Source organism: Lynx canadensis, chromosome A2 (assembly GCF_007474595.2).
Source record: "Lynx canadensis isolate LIC74 chromosome A2, mLynCan4.pri.v2, whole genome shotgun sequence".
Taxonomy (NCBI): Eukaryota; Metazoa; Chordata; class Mammalia; order Carnivora; family Felidae; genus Lynx; species Lynx canadensis.
Window position 1 is genome coordinate 13,260,116 of NC_044304.2, and position 15,981 is coordinate 13,276,096.

At 56.5% G+C, this 15,981-nt stretch overlaps 1 protein-coding gene across 4 annotated transcripts in view; it reads left to right on the plus strand.

Annotated features, from left to right (window-relative positions):
- KCNN1 (potassium calcium-activated channel subfamily N member 1) overlaps window positions 1-15,981 on the plus strand; it is a 29,425-nt gene that overhangs the window by 11,195 nt on the left and 2,249 nt on the right. For 2 of the 4 annotated variants that reach the window (XM_030304344.1, XM_030304335.1), the window contains exons 3-10: window positions 499-594; window positions 3,081-3,499; window positions 3,914-3,922; window positions 6,322-6,463; window positions 9,725-9,835; window positions 10,452-10,579; window positions 14,774-14,782; window positions 15,172-15,241. In XM_030304344.1, the coding sequence (XP_030160204.1) occupies window positions 499-594; window positions 3,081-3,499; window positions 3,914-3,922; window positions 6,322-6,463; window positions 9,725-9,835; window positions 10,452-10,579; window positions 14,774-14,782; window positions 15,172-15,241 (984 nt within the window). The remainder of the gene's footprint in view (window positions 1-498; window positions 595-3,080; window positions 3,500-3,913; window positions 3,923-6,321; window positions 6,464-9,724; window positions 9,836-10,451; window positions 10,580-14,773; window positions 14,783-15,171; window positions 15,242-15,981) is intronic. The other 2 variants (XM_030304352.1, XM_030304340.1) reach the window with 1 other exon arrangement.

The window sequence follows — 15,981 nt, forward strand, 5'->3', positions numbered from 1 at the left end:
GCCCTGCACCAAGAGGCCACACCCTGGCTTAAGGGGGGGGGGGGGGTGGCGGCTGCCCCCCAGTCCAGGCCTAGGACAGGAGAGCCCCAGCGAAGGCCTGGGCCTCAGAGCCCGGAAAGAGCTTCTCCTCCTGAGAGTGATCGGGCTGGGCTGCGACTATGGCTGCACGCCCCCTCGTGCCACCCAAGGGTGTGAGGACAGAGAGGGAGATCGGGGCACGTCCGCCGGTAGACTGTGAAATGCCGCCGGTGGATGCGGCGAGGCCTTCTAAACGGTGAAGTACCTACGTGAGGCCAGGCCTTATCGGCTGTGACATGCTGGGCCTTTAGGAGGCCAGGCCTTATCAACTCTGAAGTATAGGCCAGCGTTGCCATCGACCCAGGCCTAAGGAGAAAGGACAGGAGCATTCCTTCCTGAGGGGGGAGCCCAGGTGGGGGGGTCAGGAGGGCCACCCACCCCCCAGTGCCCTTGTCCTCCTGCCCTCCTCTCTCCGCCCAGGAGTCCCTGTACTCGTTTGCACTGAAATGCCTCATCAGCCTCTCCACGGTCATCCTGCTGGGCCTGGTGGTCCTCTACCACGCCAGGGAGATCCAGGTCAGTGGCGGGCTGGCCAGGGCAGTTCCCCTCTCCGTGCCCCCAGAGACCCTCCCCGTACCAGGCACCGGGGACCCCAGCCCCCTAAAACATGAAAGGACCAGTAGCCTCTTTATAGAAAAAAAAAAAAAGACCTCTCTGAAGACATGCCCTTTAGATCACTCTAAATTTCTTTAGAATACTTGTCTATGTTTTATTTTTCATTGGTTATTTGGGAGGGTAGGGGTGGGGGGGCGGAGAGGACAACGAGGGAGCCAGAGGTGAGCTGGGGTCTGGCACACATAAGTCATCTTCGCAGCCCTGGGGGTCTTCCGAGGTTTTGCAGCCTTGGAAGCCGACCCCAGCCTTCTGTTCCTATTCGGTTAGACCCTGCGTTTGAAAGATTTATTACATGCCAGGGAGGCTGTTCTCCTGTTTCGGGAGTTCACTGAAACCTCGACGGACCCCGGAGAGCCCAGCTCAGGGCGTGCTGTCACAGCCTGTCACAGCAGGCAGATGTCACCTGGGGTTGGCACCGGGGCCTGGGGATGCCAGAGGGTGTCAGATCTGGCTCCCGACTCTGGCCCCCGACCCCTGGCCTGAAGGAGCTGTGGTCTGACGGGAGGTGGGTGGAGGAAAATCCTGCCTGGGTTGAACCACCTGCAGAGATCCCTGGGGACATCCAAGAGAAATGAAAACTTACACCGCCTACATCCACACGCAACTCGTATACGTGTGCACCTAGCAGCCCTATTCGCGGGTACCACAAAGTGGAAACAACCCAGATCCCCGGTGTAGGGACCAACAAAATGTCGTGTGCCCACACAGTGGGATGTGGTTCACCCACTAAAAAACCGAAGCACTGTGTGAGGGTGCTCCCGGCTGCTTTAACAGAGCACCACAGCCGAGGGGCTGAGACGGCAGGAAATGTGTTCTCACGGTGCTGGGGCTGGAAGTCCAAGATCAGGTGCTGGCAGGGTCGGTTTCTGCTGAGGCCCCTTTCCTCCACTCGCAGACGGCTGCCTTCTCCCCCTGTGTCCTCTCGGCTTCCTCTGTGTGCGCGCATCCCTGGAGTCGCCTCTTCTTACGAGGACACCGGTCCTGTGGGAGCAGGGTTCCACCCTTATGACCTCATTTAACCTTAATTACTTCCTTGATTTTTTTAATGTTTATTTATTTATTTTGAGAGAGAGAGAGAGAAAGAGGGTGAGCAAGAGAGGGGCAGAGAGGGAGAGAGAGAATCCGAAGCAGGCCCTACGCTGTCGGAGCAGAGCCTGATGGGGGCTCAAACCCATGAACGGTGAGATCGTGACCTGGGCTGAAATCAAGAGTCTGACGCTTAACTGACTGCGCCACCCAGGCGCCCCTAACCTTAATTACTCCGTTAAAGACCCTCTCTCCAGGGACACCTGGGTGGCTCAGTTGGTTTAATGTCTGACTCTTGATTTCAGCTCAGGTCGCGATCTCGGGGTCGTGAGTTCGAGCCCCACACTGGGCATGGAGCCTGTTTAAAAAAAAAAAAAAAGCGGCGGGGGAGGGGGTGTCTCTCTCCAAATACAGTCACAATGGGAGTTAAGGCTTCAATTTATGAGTTTTGAGGGGACACAAGTCAGTCCAGAACATTTCAGCCTCGGGCCCATCCCCGAAATTCATGTCCTCCTCCCATGCAAAATGCATCCACAACTTCCCACCTGCCCCAAAGCCTTAAGGCATTCTGGCACCAACTCCCAAGTTTCATGTATCACTTAAGTATCAGATACGGGTGAGACTGAGGCGCCACTCCAGCCGAGAGCCGGACAAATCACCCAAGATGTAGGGGTGGGACAGGCGTAGGATAGGCCTTCCTATTCCAGAAGGGAAATCTGAAAGAAGGAAAGTTGGTAGATGCTGAGCAAGTCAAAGCGCTCCCAAGGCAAATTCTCTGCGTTCTGAATGCTCAGTGCCGCGGTTTCCGAGCCCACTGGGGTGGCACCGTTGTCCCCTCGGCTCTGGGTGGTGGCCTTTGGTGCCTGTGTTCTTCGACTCAGCATGTTTTCGAGGTTCTGCCACATGGCAGCGTGTATCAGAGCCCCTTCCTCTTGACGGCCGAATAATATCCCATTGTTTGGAAGGATCCCATTCATTCGTTGACGGACACTTGGGTGGTTTCCGCTTTGGGTAGTTGTTCGCGTGCAAGGATTTGTCCCAATGCCGGTTTTTTCTTTTGTTTTGGTTTGTATGTTTTTTGGTTTTTTTTTCCGATGCTCGTTTTCATTTCTCTTGCGTGTGTCCCCGGGGACGAGGTTGCTAGGCCCTTGGTAACCCCGTGTTTTCTTCCACATTTAATTTGAATCGTGGCTGACCCCGAGAGCTGGGGAGTTTCGCGTCGGAGGCTGTGTTTCTCATAAAAGCCAAGCCAGGGGTTCGAGGGCTGGGGGGGGGAGGGGGGTCCTCCCTGAGGGGGGCACGGGCGCGAGTCTGACACCCACCGCCGCCTGTCCCCCCCCCCTCCGCCCCGCCCCCCGCAGCTGTTCATGGTGGACAACGGGGCGGATGACTGGCGCATCGCCATGACATGCGAGCGCGTCTTCCTCATCTCTCTGGAGCTGGCCGTGTGCGCCATCCACCCGGTGCCGGGTCACTACCGCTTCACGTGGACGGCGCGGCTGGCCTTCACGTACGCGCCGTCGGCAGCCGAGGCTGACGTGGACGTGCTGCTGTCTGTCCCCATGTTCCTGCGCCTCTACCTGTTGGGCCGCGTCATGCTGCTGCACAGCAAGATATTCACAGATGCCTCCAGCCGCAGCATCGGCGCCCTCAACAAGGTCACCTTCAACACACGCTTTGTCATGAAGACACTCATGACCATCTGCCCGGGCACCGTGCTGCTCGTCTTCAGCATCTCCTCCTGGATCGTCGCCGCCTGGACGGTGCGGGTCTGTGAGAGGTATGCCCCCGGCCCCGGGGCCCACCGTGCCCTCCCGCGGCTCCGGGGACCCAGGGCTCCCCTGGCCATCACAGCCCCTGACCCACATGATCCCCCCCCCCCCCCAGTTCCTGGCCTCAGTGACCGTCCTTCAAGCGCGGCCCCCTCATCCCTGGGACTCCAGCCTGTGTATCCTGTCCCCTACCCCAAGCGACACCCCCCTGGGACCCCAGGCCTCTCCCCCAGGGTGGGGTGGGGGCGGGTCTCATGCTCGTCTTTCTCCCAGCTCTTCCGCTGCGAGCAGCTAACCTCTGACCTCTGGCCCAGGGCAGTGGAGGCAGCAGGAACAGGATGCCCCCCGCCCCCCATCTGCCTGTTTCCCCCACAATTTAACCAGCTCTCCTTCTCCCCTCCGCCCGCCCCACCGGACTGTAGGGAAAACATGTGAGTCCTACCCTTGACCAAGCTGTGTGCACAGAGCCGCTGCCGTCCTGTCCGCCAGGAATTTAAGATTAGCTGCCGCAAGGTGGGGTGGGGGGGGGGGGGGGGGGGGGTGCGTTGGTGCATAGGGAGGTGAGGCGGGGCCGGAGCAGGCAAGTTCGGAGTCAGGCCCAGGACTGCTCTCAGGCCGTGTCCACTGGGCATCCTGGAGGTCCTTGTCTCCGAGGTTGGGGAGGGTTTTGTCTGGACAGCTGACCCTGGGGGACTTGGACAGCCCCTCCGGAGAGTTAGGTGGGTCTGGAGTAAATAGAAACTGGCCCAGCCTTTAGTACCTCTCTCTGCACGGGGTTTGTTCTCAACAGCCCTGGAAGGTGCAGGCCATTCACCCAACTTACAGACGGGGAAAGGGAGGCTCTGGGGCAAAGGGACATTCCTGAGGGCCTGATTCCTGGTCGGTCCTGAGACCCACAGGGTGCTTCGGGAAAGGGAGGGTCTGCACTGGGCCTCTCGGGACGTGGGGGTGCCTTGGCTGGGAAAGAGCCTCTCCTACCTCATGCTTTGCTGGGGAAGGCCCTGGAAGGGTGTATGGCAGGTGGGGCTGAGACTGGGCTTCCTGGGGGTCCCTGGGCTGGACTTGCCCCCCAGGACCCCAGTCTTCACCCCTTAATCTCCTCCATGGCGCCTGCCTCAGCCTGATGTGGGGCTCATGGGGGCGAGGGCCCAGCCCTTCTCATCCTCGAGGCTTACCGTCTTGGGACCAGACGGGGTCCCCTTGGACCCCTGCTTGGATCCCTATGCCAGTTCCCACAGCCCATCCCCTACCCTGTCACGGCGGGGTCAGGATTGTGGTCTGGGGAGTGAGAGAGGGGCTCCCCTCCTCGGGCATCCTTGAGGTGCAGTCTAGGTCATCGCAGGGGTCCCCAGGTTGGGGCAGGGAACGGGGCAGGACCGGGGGGCAGCCAATCCTAAATTCTGAGCCCTACGATGCTGCTTGAAGCCCCCTCGCCTGCCTCGCTCCACCCCTGCGGCTCTGTCCCACCCCCACCCTGCCTCCCGCATGTCCCCCACTCTGTGGTCCTAGGTAGTCCCGGGGGGTCCTGCAGCACCCACCACAGCTCCAGCCAGGCCCCGGGCTCCCCCACCCGCTGCTGGAGGGCCTCCCTCTCGTCTTACTTGCTGGTATGGGGTGCTGGTTTACCGGGAGACAGAAGCCAGGGTAACTTGGGGCTCAGATGCCTCGGTGGGATTCGGTCCCAGGTCCCCCGCACCCAGCAAGCAGACTGGCAGCCCAGGAGGAGGGGCCTGGAATGGCATCCCGACAGGGACCCCCAAACACCACACCTGCCGAGAAGGTCTCCAGCCTTCCCATCCTCCTTTGGGGGCTTCTGTGGCCTCCTCTTGAGCCCCTGACTCCAGCCCTGTCTGTCTGGAGCAACCCTCCCCCCAGCTTCCCCTGTCCTGCCCCTGCCAGCGTCCCCCCTCCTCTGCGCCACCTCAGTTGACCTCTAACCTTGAGCCCCCTCAGGGCCTGAGGCCTGGGAAAGAGTGGGTCATCAGGAAAGGGCTCCCTGAGCTGGAGGGGCTTCACAGGCTGGGGAACCTCGAGCTAAGCCCCTCTGACCCCCAGCCTGGGCTGACCGTAGGTAGGACTTGTTTGTAGCCCACGTGACCAGGTTCACAGGGCTGGCCATGGCCAGGGACCAATTCATGTCCCTTGGGGCCCGCCCCCCCATACCAAAAAGTTAACCGCCAGCCTCCCCCCAATGCCAAGCTGCCGCCTCCTTCCCCAACTCCCAAACAAACCCTAAGCCTGGGATTTGGGGACCATTGGTGCTGCCCCACACATGCTGACTTCTCTTTTGCTCCCAAGTCCTGGAATACTGCAGCCACCCGTGTCCCCCAGGGGCCCTCTCCCCCTGCCCCCTCAACCTCACGGAGCCCTGCTGGCTGGGGAAGTTCTTCCCGATGTCTCACCTGAATCCTCACCTCCACTCCCTGCCGCTTCTGACACCCGTGGCCACCTGTGTCTGCGTCTGTCTGTGCGTCTGTCTTTGGGAGGGGGATCGCGTGGACACAGTGGACGTACCCTCACCCGGACCCCTCTGCCCCCGGACCAGGGCCAAGGAGGGCACACATCCTGGGCGGCAGCTTGGGGTGGGGGTGAAGGGAGAATGGTGGAAGGGATCCTGGGAGGAGAGTGCGGGTGCCCTCTGCCCGACGGTACCCTTGGGAGGATGCTGACCATCCCCTCTCCCTGCAACGGTACCTTTTCGAGCCCTCAAAGTGGTCCGCTGCTTGTAGTCAGGGTCCCCACCCAGCCGGGTGGACCCAGGGCACCAGAGGGAATGATGAAGGCAGAGAGACCAATGTGGACTGACTGGGCCTTCCCCGGCTCCCCTCAGGTACCATGACAAGCAGGAAGTGACCAGCAACTTTTTGGGGGCCATGTGGCTCATCTCCATCACCTTCCTCTCCATCGGCTATGGCGACATGGTGCCCCACACCTACTGCGGGAAGGGCGTGTGCCTGCTCACTGGCATCATGGTAAGGGCGGGGGCCCTTGCACACCCCCTACGGATGGGGAGCTCACTCCATTGTGAACCGTAATGCATCAGCCTGCCCCTCCCTCTTTGTGTCATCCTGCTCCCTCACCGCCCCCCTCCTCCTTACCCCGGCCGTGACTCAGAAATCTGCACCCTTGGGCTTCCTGGGGGGCACCTCTTCTTGGCTTCTTCCAGCCCTAGGTATGTATGTAACTCCTGTGGTCCCCGCAGGGCTGGATGTTGTGGTCCGCTGTTAGCCCGGCCTTTGTCTGCCCCTTTATTCTCTGCAGCCTGCTTACTTCACAACCCTGGGGTCCAGGGCTAGGGACTTGATGCTTCCATGCCTCAGTTTCCCCAGCTATAACCGGTGCCCATCTCCTCTGTTCATCGTGAAGCTCAAGTCTGTCCCTTTTGATTTATTTATGTCTTTTTAAATTTTTTAAAGGTTTCCCTTTATTTTTGAGAGAGACAGAGACAGAGCACGAGCAGGGGAGGGGCGGAGAGAGAGGGAGACACAGAATCCGAAGCAGGCTCCGGGCTCGGAGCTGCCGGCACAGAGCCCGACGTGGGGCTCAAACGCACAAACCGCAAGATCACGACCTGAGCCGTGGTCAGACACTCAACCGATTGAGCCGCCCAGGCGCCCCTCAAGTCTGTTCCTTTATGTGAAACGTCTAGAACGGTGAATGCCGTGGACACCCAGTCAACACCCTCTGGGTTGTGCCGTCACGGCTCCCTTCCCCATCCTTGCCTGATTCTTGGGGCATCCCAAGCACCCCACTGAGCCCCCGTGCTGTGCAGCTTGTCTCCTGTGACTCGTTGGGCCCTGACAGCACCCCTTCTCCCCCGAAGACTTCTCAAGTCTGTCGGTGGGTGTGGGCAGCCTTTGACACCCAGCACCTTCTTTCCCTGGTCCCGTCTTCGGTTTTGCTGTTCATCCCCTTCTGGAACCTTCTGGAACCTTCTTTCTCCAAGCTTCCACCTCCTTCACAGATGCTCTTCCGTGTTTTGGGTTGCAGATTATCGGATGCGTGATAGGGGACTCCTCTCCCCAGTCCCCAGTTAATAACCTGTTCATTTGTGAAGAACAGTGAGCATCGGTGGGACCAAAGTAGCACCAAAGAAGCCTACTTAATCCCACCCCCCAGGTTCCACGCCAGGCCACTCCTCCTCCATTCTGGCAAACATAGGGCACGATCCCCACAAGAGTTTCCTTTTCTCCCGCCGACGGAAGGAGCATCTTGCAGTGCCTCTGCCCACCCTGTTTCGCTGCTTGCAGACCGTGGTCAGTTGTCACTGTGTCCCGAGGCCCGCGGCTCTGTCCCCATTTCTCCTCACCCTCTCTAAGCTGTTTGAGCAGAAGCTAGGGGCTCCACGTCCTCCTCGGGCCCCCACTGGGGCCTCCCTTCTGGCTGCGCTGACATGGCCCCCCTCTTGTGAAATGGCACCACGCCTATTTGCCTGTGTTACTTTGCAAGAGGCGAAGGGGGAAAAACTAAAGGTGGGCCACAGTCCAACCCCCACTACAAGCAAATGAACTTTACAAAAGAACCAAAAAAGGACTCAGGTAAGGCGAGCTCAAACCCGGAAAGCCCAAGACAAAATGGGAACGGCGAGTTCCGTTCTTTGGGACATGGCTCCTTCTGGAAAATGAGTTCCATGTGTGGCCACGTCTCCGCCCTCGCTGCTGCCACACGCACGGGTGGTCACGCTTGGGCTGGTTTCTAGCTCTCCTCTTGGCTCTCTCTGCCAACCTTGCCCAAGCGTGTCCGCTCCCGGTCACTGCCCTGTCCAGGATCTCACCAGCCATGCGTCTGTCTGTTCTTGAACTTCAGGGCATCCCAGTGTGGCCCCCTCTGAGCCTGGCGTCTTTCGCTGGATGTGGTTTCCATGCTATTTTGCGGAGCCACCAGATGTCTTTTTTTTTCCTTTCTGCGTCGTATTCCACCTGGAGGGTTTTGTTTCGTTTTGTTTCGTTTGTTTGTGTGTTTTTTTGCCCCAGTTGACAGGGCTTCTTCTGAGAACAGACTCCAGGAACCCATGTCAGGGTTTTCTCAGAAGGCAACCTTGTCCATGTCGCCTGCCCATGTCGCCCTGGCGGGACATGTGGGGACCCAGACCTGCCCAGGACCATCCGAAGGTGGCCCTGGCCCACCCCTCCCCATACATGTTTCCTTCCATCCCTAAGAAGAACTGAGCATCCCTGGCCAAGTGTCCCAGGCCGAACTCTCCCTTCTTCCTTCTTGGAGGTCGTGGCCTCAGGAGCAAGCAGCTTGCGGGAAAGCATCAGGAACAGCCCTCAGTGCAGGCGGGGAACTGCCTCCCCCCTTCACACCTGCTCCCGCCACCTGCCTTGAACACCTGCTGGCCCCCCTCACCTGCTCCTGTCACCGGCCTCGGGCACTTCTGGGGCTGATGACACTCCTGGGGGCTCTAGGCTGGCCCCTGGCCCCTGCTCCTCGGCGGCAGACCCTCTCCCTCCCTCCCACGTCACTTTTTGCTGCCCCCCTCCACCTGTCTGCCCTCTCCTCTCTTGGGTCCTCGCTCCTGCTCTTTTCCCTCTCTTTCTCTCTCTCCTAGGCTGCTCCCAGTAGACACACAAGTCCTCTCTGACCTCCTTCACTAGCCAGGAGATCTGCCATTTAGGGCATCCTGGGGAGTGTGATTGCATCAGGCGGGGAGGCCACCATTCTCCCCTCCACTCCCCACCCCTCCTGGGACCTCCGCCCTGCTCCTTCCTACCTGCAAATGCCCCACCGCAGGCAGCCAGCCTGACCCTTCGCTCGCGCTGCCTTCTCACCCTGCCAACTGACCCCTCCCATGACTGTAGAAAGACGTGTTGTCTGGGTCTCTGCCCTCAACGCCCAGACCCCAGCGCCTTGAGGGAAATGCTTCCAAATCCTCCCTCCTCCGTGTTCCGAACGTACCTGCAGACCTGCCCTTTTCTTCTCCCTTTCTTATCTCCAAGCCTCAGTTTCCCTCTCTGTCTAGTGGGGATAAGAGTGGTATTACCTCCCAGGGCTGTTGGGGATCGGATGAGCTCATCAGTGGGACACAGTCCCCAGACATTCAACCGATGTTAAGCAGGTGGGGCTGGGAGTCAGTGAGCTCAGCAGGTGGGACCTGCCAACACTGTGGGCTTAGAAGGTAAAGGTGAGGGTGGAATCAGGGCAGGCTTCCTGGAGGAGGGAGGGTGTCCTGCCTGTGACCCGGGACCTACATGGGGCAGGACACTGATGTGTTCCCCACCCTCCGCACGCAGGGGGCCGGCTGCACAGCACTTGTGGTGGCCGTGGTGGCCCGGAAACTGGAGCTCACCAAGGCAGAGAAACACGTGCACAACTTCATGATGGACACTCAGCTCACCAAGCGGGTAAAGACCTCCATCACAGCCACGTCCTCTTCTCGGTCATCAAGGGCAGACCCTCCCCACCTTACTTCTGTACGTGCCAGGCATGTGCACATGCCCACCGGTCACTGCCCTGCCTTGTGCTCTGCTGCCCATGTGAATGTGCATGAACCATGCACAGAGACGTGGCAGTGGCCCCAGGCGCCCACCTGTGTGCCTAGTCATAGCCCCACCCTGAGCCACACAGCAAGAGGCAGGCATTTGGGGGCCAGGCAGCCGGGTACAACTTAAAAGCTGTCTGACCTTGGCAGGTCGACCACCCTGTGCCTCAGTTTCCCCGTGTGTAAAGTGAGAGAGATGCCAGCGTGTGTAGATTCACTGATATAACATTTGCAAGGTGTATGGAAAGGGTCTGACCCACGCTGAATGATACAAATGAAGTGCACACACACATACACACACACACACAGACCCACACAGTGCAGGTGTGGCCACGTAAACATGTCCTTGCCTTACGGTCCCAGGATCCCAGAGGGGCATTTCCAGGAGTTTCTAAAAGTTTCTGGAGGTTTCCGGAAGTTTCCAGAGCCTTCCACAGTTTCGTGCCTGCCTTGAGGAACTGTTCTTTTTCTGGCCCCAGGTAAAAAATGCCGCTGCTAACGTTCTCAGGGAGACGTGGCTCATCTACAAACACACTAGGCTGGTGAAGAAGCCAGACCACGCCCGGGTTCGGAAACACCAGCGTAAGTTCCTCCAAGCCATCCATCAGTAAGTCCAGCACCTTTCCCGCTCACGTTTCTGTGTCCACCTGGTGCGGAGGCAACTGTGGTCCTCGGGAGGAGGCTACAGGCCAGGCCAGACAGCTCAGCATGGCCTCATCACGGCCCCTCCCATGCCGGGTGGTCAGTTGGTTGGGGCTTGCAGTGTCTGTGCTGGGTGGGATGGTCAGAAGGAGGCAGGTGATGGGCCCAGCACTTGTCCAGGGCGATCACCTTTGATAAGTCATGCAACCCACCCCCAAATAAATGGCAAGAAGCATATTGTATTCTCCAGAATAGCCAAAATTGTTTTACCTTTTAGATGAGAAGCCATTTCCCTTTTTTGCTTTGGCTGCCAGGAAGCTCCGAATTAAATTTGTGTCCTGATCCACGTGATCATGTGGGGTAACTAGAAAGTCCTTGATTCCCTCTGTTGTCCCTTTGTCCTGAGAATTATTTAGTCAAGTAGTTCTCCACCTTGGCTGCTCACTGGAATCCCCCACGGGGCTTTAAAAGGCCCACAGGCTGCACCCAACACAGCAGAGTCTGGGACGCACCGCGAGCTTAAGTTTAAGTCCCTCGGGTGAGTCCAGTGTGCAGCCAGAGTTGGCAAACTTTTCCTATAAAGGGCCGGGGGGTAAATATTTCAGGTTTTGTGGACCAGACGGTCTGTCACAACTACTCTACTCTGCCACTGTAGCAGGAACGCAGTGACGAGGAGTGGGTGGGCTATCCTCTAATAAAACCTTATTTTCCCAAAACACGTAGCTGGCCAGATTTGGGCTGGGCCAGGCTATCATATGCCAAGCACTGTCCACTAGAAATATCACGTAAACCACTATATAGTTTTAAATTTCCTAGTAGCCACATTAAAAAAAAGTAAAAGAGGGGGACCTGAGTGGCTCAGTCAGTGTCTCTTGATCAAGGTCTTGATCTTGGGGCTGTGAGTTTGGGCCCTGTGTTGGGCTCCATTCTGGGTATGAAGCCTATTTTATTTATTTATTTATTTTTAATTTTTTCAACGTTTATTCATTTTTGGGACAGAGAGAGACAGAGCATGAACGGGGGAGGGGCAGAGAGAGAGGGAGACACAGAATCGGAAACAGGCTCCAGGCTCTGAGCCATCAGCCCAGAGCCCGACGCGGGGCTCGAACTCCCGGACCGCGAGATCGTGACCTGGCTGAAGTCGGACGCTTAACCGACTGCGCCACCCAGGCGCCCCGAAGCCTATTTTAATAATAATAATAATGATGATAATAATAATTAAATTTTAAAATAGTAATGAAAACAAGTGAAATAAATTTTAATATATTCATGCAATAGATGCAAAATATAATCTTAACATGATTAGTATAAAAAAATCAGGTATTTTAGAATTTTTTTTTGTGCTAAATCTTCAAATTCTATTGTGTGTTTTACATTTATTTACAGTCCATTTTTATTCAGACCATCCACCTTTCGAATGTTCGGCAGCCACACTGAGGATGTGTGAGACCAGCACCCAGTCTAGAATTTTAAACAGCTCCAACTCCTGGGAGGGAGGCACTCAAATATAAATTACAACTGAGTCCTGTGGTACCTGATTTCAAATAGTAAAAACATATTCAGGCACTTTTCAGAATGAGCCCATGGATTCCCATCTCTCGTGTTGTGGGAAAACCTATTCACAATTGGGTTCCCCTAAGAAAATCAGGTGGCTCCTTGCCCCGGGAGCTCCTAGGCCAGACTCGGGCCAATGAATCACAAAGTAAAGTGAATAGTGTTAGAGGCTGAACTAGTACAGCAGCAAGGCAGCTGATTCAGCTGTGGAGAAAAGAGACAAGAGGCAGCATGGAGAACCCTGGTGTCAATGGTAGAGTAGGAAGGTTGGGTTGGAGCAGAGCTGAGGTGTGGCTGAAACAGCCCAGCTTCTGGGATGTCAGAAGGTAAACGAGTGTGGCCATGAGGAGACCAGGCCATAGGAGAGGAAGCTCAGCCAGCTGGATTTCAACTTTTTAATCCTGTTTAATAATCTTTGCCTCTTTAAAAAAAAAAAAAAAAAAAAAAAAAAGCTTTATTAAGCTATAATCGACTATAGTCAACTGCACCTATTTAAACCGCATAGTTTAATCAGTGTTACCGTATGTATACATCCACATAACAATTAGCACAGTCAAGATAAAAAAAAAAAACAGATCCATTGCCCCCAGAGTTTCTTCGGGCTCCTTACCGTCTTTGTCTTTTAGCTAGAGAGTTTAGTACATTTACATTTATTGTGTTTACTGTTATAATTGGATGGGTTTCAAATGATAACAGTCCCTACTTCACAAGACTGCAGGGAGATCTAAATGGGAGGATATGCAGAAATGCCTGGCATGGTCCTTGGCACAGAACAAATACTGGTAACACATGATGCCCTCTGTTTCTGCTTCCATCATCGTCTAAAAAGCAGGGAGAGGAGCTGGTACCATACTTACTCAACCTCACTGTGTCCAGTGCCTTCTCACAGGACCCCAAGCCCCTTGAGGACAGAGACCCCTCCTCGTTGGCCCTCCCGCAGTTAGTAACTGACTACTGTTGTCCCAGTCTGGTTTCTGCCACCTAACTGTGGGACCTTGGCAAGTGACTGTGCTATTCCAAGCTGCGTTTTTGTATCTTTATAAGTGGAGCCAATGGTCGTTAATGTGCCTTTCCTCCAGGGATGAGGTGTGGATAGAACACAACTGGGGATTCACCTCCGCCTACCTGCCGTACAGTGTTTTCTAAACAGGAGAACCAGCAATGTTGTCATTACCACCCTCGATATGTTCATTTGGTTACTGTATACGCATTTCCTATGCCAGCCGGTGTGCCAGGCATGGGGGGCACAGACATTGGCCCTGTCCTGGACTTTGCCCCAAGGGAGGTTCCGGAAGGTTGTTGGAGGGAAGCAGGAGGGTGGGAATTTAGGAAAGCCAGGTCTGTGGAGAAGGCACTTGCTCTGTGAGTTACCCGCTTCCCTTTGTTCTGGGGCAGGACTGTCTCCTTCTTCTTTATTTATTTGTTTGTTTGTTTGTTTCTTTGTTTCTTTATAAATAAGCCACCTGAGACACCTGGGCGCCCCCATTTTTTATTTTTTTAGCGATTTCATTTTTAAGTAATCTCCATAACCCACATGGGGCTTGAACTCACAACCCTGAGATCAAGAGTCGTCCACTCCACCGACCAAGCCAGCCAGGCGCCCCTCACTCCATCTTTGGGTCCCCCTAAACCTACTCCCTTCCCAATCGGAAAAGAAAAAGAAAAAAATGGCCCCGTAAAGCTGATAAAACCAAACAAGTTGGAACTAGGGCCTGAAGGGTGGGTGAGATTTGGTTAGGAAGCCAAAGGGGGGGGGGGTGGCGGGCATAGCAAGGATTGTCCACAGTCCGGGCAGTGGTGGGGACGTAGGAATGAGCGTGGTGCCAGGGAGACTGGAGGTCTGATATGCGGGCATGAGGGAGCCTTGGCAGGGTCTTGCGCTGGGGAGTCTCCGTGACGGGAACACCGTATGATCAGCCCGTGAAAAGGCGGACGTGATCTCTGGACAGATCGACGAACGTAGTGGGCACTTGCTTGGGATGCCATAACAGATTACTACCAACTGGGTGGTTTAAAACAGTAGAATTTATTATCTCACTGTTCCAGAGGCCGGAAGTCCAAGATCAGAGTTGGCAGGGCCGTTTGCCCTCTGAAGGTGCTAGGGGAAGATCTGTTCCAGGCCTCTTTTAGTTTCTGGCAGCCTCGGGCGGTCCTTGGCTTCTAGATATATCTCCCCAGCCCTCCATCTTCAAATGGCCATCCCTGCTGAAGTGCCGGTGGGCACTGGCTTTGCCTCTCGGAGCCCCGTTATTCTTGGGAAACAGCATGGGCATAGTTCCCTGGACTGAATGCCACCTCTGGGACCAGGTGCCTGGCACAGACTGGGATACCGTGGGACCGCAAGGCTGCAGACAGCTGCATTTGCTGGGTGGGCGCGGCTAGAGGGAGGGGAAGCCAACGGATGCGTCCCCCAGGGGCTGGCGCTGCCCGCTCAGGCTGAGCCTCTTCGCAGAGTCAGGGCGACAGCCCCTCAGCCATCCAGGGCCCCCGGTCTGGTCTTGGAGTCGTGCATGTGGGAGGCGGGCAGGGTTGGGCGCGCGGCACCCGGCCGCACGGAGATTAAAATTGCCTTGTGATTTCTCTCTGCTCTGCCGGGGCCTGCCAGAGCTCAGAAGTAAGTCTCTCCCGGGGGTTGAGGGGTGCATGGTGCTCGCGGGGCAGGGGACACACCCAGGGCCGCTGGCGGATCACTGCCCGCTGGCCCCAGGAGGTGGCCAGGGCGCGTGTCCAGCGTGTGCAGCCTTCACCTAGGCCTGGGAGTCCAAGTTCCCGGGACATCCTGAATCAGGCCGCATGGACGTGGCCAGAAGGTGGACGCTGTCGGGGGTGGCTTAGCCACCCGCCAGGCCCTGCTACCCCATGTGTGCTAGGAGGGGATGCGCAGCATCTCCCACCTTCTGCATGTCCCACAAGGCGACCCCGGGTGGGGTGGGTGCATGAAGGGCCCCACTCCCCTGCAGCCTCCACCAACCCTGTCTACCCACCCCCCTGTCTGTCTCCCAGGCTCCGGAGTGTGAAGATTGAGCAGGGGAAGCTGAATGACCAGACCAACACTCTCGCCGACCTGGCCAAGGTGAGCCAGGCGGGGCTGGGCAGGGTGGCTCCTCAGGCCAGCAGGGGGTGGTCAGGCCCCTCCGAAGGAGGATGGGAGACATTCAGTAAAGAACAGAGCCCGCCTCCTGCCCGGGGAGGAACAGTGCGGGGCACCGGTAGGGCAGACGGGGGACTCAGGCCGGGTCTGCAAGGCTCCAGAGGTTCTGCTTGTCAGAGAGAAGCTAGGAATCCACATCTGTAAGTAAACTACTTTTTTAGCGTTGGCAGCTTTTTTTTTTAAACCGTATCTAGTAAAATAGCTTTAAAGGGATATCTTTTTTGTTAATGTTGATTTAGTTCTGAGAGAGCAGGAGAAGGGGAGGGGCGGAGAGAGAGGAAAACACAGAATCCCAAGCAGGCTGCAGGCTCTGAGCCATCAGCACAGAGCCCAACGCCGGGCTCGAACCCATGAACCATGATCGTGACCTGTGGCAAAGTCGGGCGCTTCACCAACTGAGCCACCCGGGCGCCCCTTTAATAAGAATATCTAATTAGTGGGCCACATTGGTGAAGTGGTCCTTTGTGTTTTAGGCATATCGACACCCAAGCTCCAAAATTCAAGAGAAAATCAAAATTCTTTTGCTACGGATGGAAATTCAAATCCTAGCATCAGCAGAGAGCTGCTTTGCACGGCAATTAAACATCTTTCAGGAAATTAAAGCTGGTTGCAAGGGCTCTGTAAGATCAGTTTATGGTATACACCAATCTATTTGTTGGTCT